Raw genomic sequence first — 8444 nt, forward strand, 5'->3', positions numbered from 1 at the left:
GGCCTCTCACTGTTGTGGCCTCTCCCGTTAACGGAGCATAGGCTCCGGACGCACAGGCTTAGCGGCCATGGCTCACGGGCCTAACCGCTTAGCGGCATGTGGGATCTTCCCGGACTGGGGCACGAACCCATGACCGCTAGCATCGGCAGGCGGACTCTCAACCACTGCGCCACCAGGGAAGCCCCATTAGTTATCTCTTTTATACCTAGTAGTGTATGTATGTCAATCCCAATCTCCCAATCCACCCTACCCGCCTTTTCCCCCTTGGTATCCAAAAATCACTAAACTTTTAAAAATTCTATTCTGCTAGTGAAACTTGCATTGACCTCATCCAATAGACAATGCCAGCATTTCCCCCATACCTATTACCTCTTCTCTCTCTTTTTTTTTTGTTTTTTTTTTTACTTCTCAAATCACTGGGCTGAGACCGCCACAAAAGCGGTATGCTTCACGTCTACTCACTAACATGAATTTACTTGAAAAACAGAAGGAAGACAGAGAAGGCACATTATAGTAAAATGCTTCTTCTATCCACATATGCTCTTTTAGAACCAGAGCGGTATATACCACGCTGGAACTGTAGTTTTGTTCTAACTGGAATCCTAGGGGTCTGGAAGGATGGCTGTATCTTCAAAAGATACATTATCTGTAGTTTCAAACCATTAAATTATACTTCATGAAAACAATGAAAAGAAAAATATGTCCCCTAATGTAGCTACTAGCTACCGAGAATGTCAGCTGACTTGGAGTTGTTCTCGTAATGCTTTTTATCAAAGAATGCCTTCTGATCTTTAAGCATTAATGCATTAACCGTAGTTCTTCAAATCTGGAGACACAGTGATTATGAGATGCACTTACTTTATGTACATTAAAAAAGAAAACAACTGTCAATTAAGCTACGACACAATAAATTAATGATAGCCCAGACCAGATCATAAGACCCTCTGTTGCTTTGACATCACTTTCATTTGTTCTGAGGGATCTGGCAGCTTCTCCTGCCTTCCCTTGCCTTGCTTGGCATGTAATAGACAACCCTTTTGCACATTTCAGTATTCAAATATAAAACATCTTTCTCTGTTTGCAGTGATCTCCCTTTCTTAGGTCCCGTGAAGCACTTGGTTATTCCTTGGCAAGAATAAGAAATTTCTCAATGAGAAATTCTGGTTATTCCTCTGGTGATACATAGTTGCTTCTTTAATAACAAATTTATGCTCTTCTGCTCTGTGTCCAAGTTTTTCGTATACATGATAACTTTTCATTTCAATCCCAAACCATAGTGAAACATTTTGAAGACATTTTAAAGGTAATTAAACTTAATACTCAGTAATAACAATGCTTGTATCTCAAGTGTAGTGTCAAAGTGACAACGATATTGTAGTTATGACTAAGCTTATGCTCAGGCAGTGACAACTTCCTCACAACTGCCACCTGGCCAACCATGGTTGTAAAATGCCACGATTATTGACTGTAAGGCATGCCAATTTCAGAGATGTTAAAGTGTGGGAAAAAATGTACATTTTGAATTTATGAAATATGGGAACAGTCCACAATCCAAGTTTGTAAAGTGACTGATGCCTTGATTAGAAAAATTAAAATAGATGACATTGCTAAATAGAATCTCAAACAAATCATAGACTTCTAGATCTGGAAAAATACCTTAAAAGGTCACTGAGGAACTATGGCAGAGGTTAAGAGCACAGGCTCTGGAGCCAGATTACTGGTCTCTTACCAGTGGCCTTGGGCAGATTAATGTGCCTCAGTTTCCTCCTCTGTAAAATGCCCTACTTAATTTCTGAGAGGTGTTAATATATGTACTTGGAACAGTACCTGGCACATTTTAAGTGCTTGATAAGTGCTAACTGTAATTATTATTTAGATCTGCTTGAATAACCCTATTTCTCTTGAAGAATATATCGGTCAGTAGGACTGAGAAAGGAAAAATAAAGAGGGATTATCAGAAAGGAGGCTTCTCCACTCATCTCCTTTTGTGAATGTGAGACACCAGGCCATAGGCCATCAGTCATTTAGGTGGCCCTCGACATAGCTGTATTGCTGCTGATAATCAAAATGGTGCTCATTCAGTCTTAACTTAAACCCTCTCTAGCAACAGGAATAGATTCTAGAAGCCTTCAAGATCGATAAGGACTCTTAAGGGGCAGGAAACTCTCCCTTATGCCTGACTCTTATCTTTTTAGCGAATGCTGAATTTCTTTTTTTCTTGTTGGGTCATTAGCAACAGTTCAAAGCAACTGGTTACCACATAAGCCAATATGCTCTTAGATGGCCTACCATGTTTTATTTCACACCCAGACACATGTACTTTGTCAAATATGTTGATATATTTGTTACAGCCATTTTATCATCCTAACCCACAGAAGATTAGAATAAGCTGTTTTGGACAGAGGGCAGATTCTCCTTCAGGTTCTTTTTTATCTTGTTTATTAGAACAGTTGAAGAGTACGGACACTTTGCCAGTGTGTGATACCTTAATGTTTTGTGCGAGTAAGAACACTGACCGGATTCATGTCTATACTAAGGTAAGCATCATGTGGATTCTGGAAACATACAAAAGGCTTCTTTTTTTCATGTTTCAGTGGAGATAATTAATTTTATTAGCAATGAGATAGGCATCAAGTTCTTTTCCTCCTTAAAGCTAATTTTCAAATTCCTCTGTTAAATCTAAAGGCAATGAGAGGTAAACAGCATAGTAGTTAAGAGTGTAGACTTCAGGGCCAGGGTGCCTCAGTTCAAATCTGTCACTAACTGTGGAATCTTGGACACAGTACTTAACTGCTCCGTGCCTCAGTCTCCTCAACTGTAAAATATGGAGGAGTTGTTGCCAGGACAAAATAAGCTAATTCCTGTAGGGCACTTAGCGCAGTGCCTGGCCGTCATGAGCTCTCACTCAGAGTTGGCTCCTGCACTGATCCTGCAGCTACAGCAGCAGTAGCATCTTTACAGAAGTCTAAGCCTGCCCATCCGTGTGGAGTAAACCCTAGGAAGCTTTAATAATATGATTGCTCCTATTCCCGCCATAGCCCAGGTTAGCAGCACTCAGACTTTTCAGGACCTCTCTGCACTCCTAAAATTTGTTGAGGACCCAAAGAGCTTTTGTTTATGTGGGTTATATTTATTGATGTTTACTGTTTGAAATTAAAATGGAAACACTTTAAAATATTTGCTTAAGAGTAAGTCCATTATATATTTATAGAAGAAGCATATTTTTATGAAAACTAATTATATCTGACAAAACAAAAACAGTGTTCAGTGAGGAAAGTGGCATTGTTTTACAGTTTTAGCAATTTCCTCTGAAGTCTCAGAAGACAGTGGGATTCTCAGATCTGCCTGTGCATGGGAAACTTCACTGTACATTCATAAGAGAATGAGAGTGAAAAAGGCCAATGATGTTGTACTATTATTATAAAACTCTTGTGACTCTCTGGATCTTCTGAAAGGGTCTTGCAGACCATGTGAGAATCTTTGGTCGAGAGTAACTAGTGTGAGTGTTTGAGAGAAAAAATTGCTAAGATTATGAACACTTTTGTTTGTTCTACGGTTTCAAACCTCTAATCTTCATAAGTATCATAAAATAGTATTTGTGCGTTTTTAAACTCATGGGTCACCCTATTGAAAGAATGCCTTTTTGGTCTTGTTTTGTTTTGTTTTGTTTTTTGGCCATACCACACGGCATGCGGAATCCTAGTTCCCCGACCAGGGCTAGAACCCTCACCCATCCTGTCCTCCACAGTGGAAATGTGGAGCCCTAACCACTGGACCACCAGGGAAATCTCAGAATGCCTTTTTAAAGATAACTTATTTGGAGCTGCCCAAACACAGTTATGGGTTTTCTGCTAAACCAAATATTAGATACAGATAGATGGTGTACCACGTAATAATCTTCAGTTCTAACTGAATATTAGAAGATACTGCTAGAAGATTAGAGATGGCTAGGATCCTGAATACCAGAAGCCCCAGGCAGCCTCCACTGTAGGACCACCACCAAGAGCGATACTGAGAATGAAGACAGGACACGTTCCCCTTAAAGGCTTGGACTTTGGTCCACCATGTGGAACCTCTAGACTCGGGGAGCACCAAGGACCCCTCTGCTCACCTAGAGACAGGTCTAAGTGCCTGCACTTCCTTGTCCCCTCATATGGGGAGTTCCAGGCTGTGCTTCTCAGACCATCGTGTCTACATGATCTGAGAATAACAGAGAACGGATGCCCCAGGGGCTGGAAGGTCCAGAAGCCGGAAGGCGGACCCCAGGCAGAGCACATACAGGAATTCAGAAGCCCTTAAACTTTTTACTCGCAGTGAAGCCTCTGCATCCTGGATCATCTGATCAGGGTGTTTCCCCCTTGGGTGGAGACCGGAGAGAAACTGCAAACTCCTGGTAGAGAGCGGAGTGTGCCCACCGCCGGGCAAATACCGTGGCCTCCCTGACCCACATTCTGGCTCGAACGCCCCGCCTGTGCACTAGTCTCAAGTGCATTTTTATGACTCTTCTAAATACTTACATGTCCCCTTGCCATGAAATGTTGCTCAATCAGTTTTCTAAACCTGAGACACTAAGCAGATGAAATGTCAACAGGGATTTTCACAGCTACAGGAGAGTTCGGATGAAAGCTTTCCTTTTTACCTTAGGAGATCTGAAATAAAATCTAGAAACAGAAATTTGGATAAAAATCCTAGTTCAGTGCCTAAAAGAGCACCCTTTAAAAGGAAGAGCAGTAACAGATGTTTAGCATCTTATGTCATGTTAATAGTATACCTCTAAAGAACTGTTCATTTCAGCCAGAATCCCGTGTCTAATGCGGAGTGTAGAGTAACGATTACATATCTAAACTTTTAATCACTATGTAAGTACTTTTTGTATGTTTTTTCCCCCAAAGTGATGTGGGAACTGTAACGTTACCTTTTGGCTGAGAGAATTCTATAGAATGTGGGTTCAACTATTGTTTATACAGTGGATTTCCGTATACAAAGATTCTTCTTTCCCTTTGTAAAAGAAATACTTCATGTTTAAACCTCGTATTTGACTGACCACACCCCTCTGCATGGGATCGTTTACCCTTAAGATTGAATGCAGTGAGGACACCCAGAGGGCGTGAGAGCCTGGCCCTCCTTCCCCACTCAGCGTTCTTTCGGGGAGCTGTGTGGGTGGAGTCTTGTCTAGAATGAGCCTCCTCAGTTTATCTTTTAGGAGACTGGGCATGCGATGCCATAATAGAATTCTTTACTTTTAAAATAATTATTAGTGCCTACAGACAAAATGTATTAATATTGCCTTCCTCATCTATAATCAGGATGGAAACCAGATGAACTGTAATTTCATTCCTTTGGATATAAAATTAGACCTTTGGGAAGATTTACCAGCAAGCTTTCAGCTGAAACAAAATCGCTCCCTGGTAAGAATAGTCCTGCGCGTTTGTTCTAAATGAAAATTTGTTGAGTAATTTTAATGACCTTTTTTGAGTTTAATAAAAGCAGAGCACTTTGTGGCCCGTTGCAGAGTCAAATCACTGGTTGCATTTTAATCAGTCCAGGCAGTGCCTATGAATTACCCCGGTGCTAAGAATAAACATGAAATCTGTTTCCTTGGCAAATGATCACACCTAGGTTTGCTGTTTCTGTGTATAGAATCATCCTCACATCATTTAATTTCTCATTCACAGGATTAGCAACTGTGATGTTTGTATCTGACAGAATCACCTTTTATCTTTGTAGATTAAGTTCTAACACTGACAAGCTCTGAGAGCAGGGATAATACCACGTGGGGTGACTCCATTCGTTGCTGCAAGCATCTGTGTGCAGCCACAGGCCACATACCCGTTGAGGAGGCCTTAGTTCTCCTCTATGGCTGATTTATCTTCACTGCTAAGAAGGGTCAGCATCGCAGGAGCTGAGCCAGCATGCACTGTACCACTTTTTACAAGAAAATAGTGATTATGTTTTTGCCCTTTGAGCGGAAATGAAACATTGCCCCTGGTTGGCTGCACCTGTCTCAAAGGAAAAGGTAGCCATGAGCTATTTTCTTTGGTATCATGTAATCTTGATTCTCAGATTGCCAGAAAATAGCCAATTACCTATAACTGACCAATAAAGTAAGAGTAATGGTAACCCTAATAAAAGGTGCCGGATTTATTATTGATGGTTTCTTTCCTGTGAGAATTTAGGTAGTCAGGTACAAGCGATGCTCAGATGCTGCACTGTGACTGTCACCACCACAAGACCCACTGTCCCCAAGACCAGTTTTGCCTCGGCCACTGGTGGGGTGCGTCCTTCCAACAGCCAGACCACTTTTGGTCTCTGTGTGCACTAAAGACATAGGCTGAGTGTCCTGAAGGCTGCCTTTAGAGAGTCTATGGTTTAAACGAGACCTATGCAGAACTGGCCATAGATAGTTCACAATAAAGATAGGAAAACTGCATCAAATTGAAGAAAGCCTTAAACTGTGAAACTCAAAGCCTATTTGGGGGATATAATAAAACATCAGTTTTCAGATGTTATAAGTAGCCTCACTTTCAAAGGAAGATGCCTGGCGAGCTGTACACTCTTTTCATTATCTCATTTTCTGCCAGATTTTGAGGTTTGTTCGAGAATGGAGTAATCTAACTGCTATGAAGCAAAGGATGATCAGGAAAAGTGGGCAGCTGTTCTGCAGCCCAATTCTTGCTCTGGAAGAGATCACAAAGCAGCAAACCAAACAAAACAGTACCAGGAGGTATGAGTTGTCTGTCTTTATTTCATACTTTATTACTTGTCATAGTTATTTCTACCGGAGGGTCTGAGGCATTTTATTAACCACTAATGAGATCCTGATGAGTTAAGAGAAAATTATACATCAAATGACAGCTTATATTTTGTGAACTTGATCATATCTGCTGGAAAGGATTCAAGTTGTCTGGGCCTTGCTCACTATGGGTCCTGCTCGTCAAGAGAGAGGCCAGAGTCCCAGGTTGATCTGACCTGTGACCTGCCCAGCCTGGGCTACTGGTTGACAAGAGGAAAACATTTACCTGATATAACAGTGGAACCTGCCTCTGGGCCCCAACTGCCCTTCATTCTTGGAGTGTGAATCTTGGGTGCCATGCAGCATGGGAGCTGGTTCTGTTTGATGTACTACCAGGCAAGTAGCGGAAGGTTAACAGTTTTCATGCCCATGGTTGGAAACAAAGTAATAGGAAAGGTTAAATGTCTCACATTTGTAACTGTCTTGCCTTTATCATTATAGGTCCCTTTCTACTCTCTGTACACTACCTTTCCTTTCTTGGCATCATCATCTTTGCCTCACTCAGGCATCCCCTTGTGTGATCTGAAATCCCCATTCTCTGTAGACTCGTTTTCAGCATGAAGCAAAGATTCACAGGAAAAGCAGTCAGCCATTCTACACCCCAACTCCTGCTTTGGAAGAGATCACAAAGCACCAAACCCAACAGCAGCATTGGCAGAAAAAGCCTCTTCCTTTAGCTCTTGCTGTCTACTTATACCTGTAATCTCTCTTCATCCTCACATTCCATCATTTTATGATCTCTAGCTTTTTCCATGCACACAGGTGAAAAAAATCCATCAATGCGATGTGAAGGGGTGCAGCTGGTTGACTACATTATATTGCAATACTGTGAAAATCTCTTCAGCTGTTTCCAAATAGAGCTGTGGTGTATTCACATGCGAGAACAAGGAACGATGTTTGTGATAAATTGTTAAGGGTAAAGATAAGTATAAAAAAGGATGGAGACACAAACATATAATTGCTATCATTGACATAGTAAGTGTCGGGGAGGATACCTTAGAAACACGTATCAGAGGTTTCTCTAGGACATTGTTCTCAAACAGGGGCAGTTTCTTCTCTGGGTAGCAGTCTTGTGAGACATTTTTAGATTGTCACGATTAGGGGATACAACTGGGAACATCTAGTGGGTAGAGGCTGGGATATTGCTAAAAATTCTGCAGTGAACAGGAACAAACAAATAGTTACTGATTTCAAAATGTCACTAGTGCACTGTTGAGAAGTTTTACTCTACACCATACGATTAGAGGATTTGTGGAGATGGTAGGCACTTTATACTTTTTGCTGGGATTACAAACTCATGTGAGTAAAAACAAAGCAAGGAACTGTAAATGAATGAATGAGATCAGGTGTAAAACTAGAAAAGGATGGGATAGGGAGCAGAACTATAGCAAATTAGAAAGTACATAACCCATCTAACGTCACTCAAATTCAGATTAAAAAATAAAACACTGTAAGAGTCAAATAAAGCCTTTTGACTCGTTGGATATATCCATGAGCTGCCAGTTTTGGACTATCGCCTCAACTCTTTATACTGGTTGAATTTTCACCTGAGTGTGTATTGCTTTATGTAAAAAATACATTAAAAATATATGTGTGTATTTATACATACACACACAAACCTACACATACATATACACACACACTTAACAAA

At 40.9% G+C, this 8444-nt stretch overlaps 1 protein-coding gene across 7 annotated transcripts in view; it reads left to right on the forward strand.

Moving 5' to 3' along the window:
- Window positions 1-8444, forward strand: part of ZRANB3 (zinc finger RANBP2-type containing 3) — a 279900-nt gene that overhangs the window by 241833 nt on the left and 29623 nt on the right. For all 7 annotated transcript variants that reach the window (XM_089916041.1, XM_089916045.1, XM_089916044.1 and 4 more), the window contains 3 exons: window positions 2446-2537; window positions 5307-5408; window positions 6582-6724. In XM_089916041.1, coding sequence (XP_089772167.1) covers window positions 2446-2537; window positions 5307-5408; window positions 6582-6724 — 337 coding nt within the window. The remainder of the gene's footprint in view (window positions 1-2445; window positions 2538-5306; window positions 5409-6581; window positions 6725-8444) is intronic.

This window comes from Delphinapterus leucas, chromosome 8 (genome assembly GCF_059928025.1).
Source record: "Delphinapterus leucas isolate spDelLeu-1000000601 "Yukka" chromosome 8, BTC_Dleu_Yukka2, whole genome shotgun sequence".
NCBI lineage: Eukaryota > Metazoa > Chordata > Mammalia > Artiodactyla > Monodontidae > Delphinapterus > Delphinapterus leucas.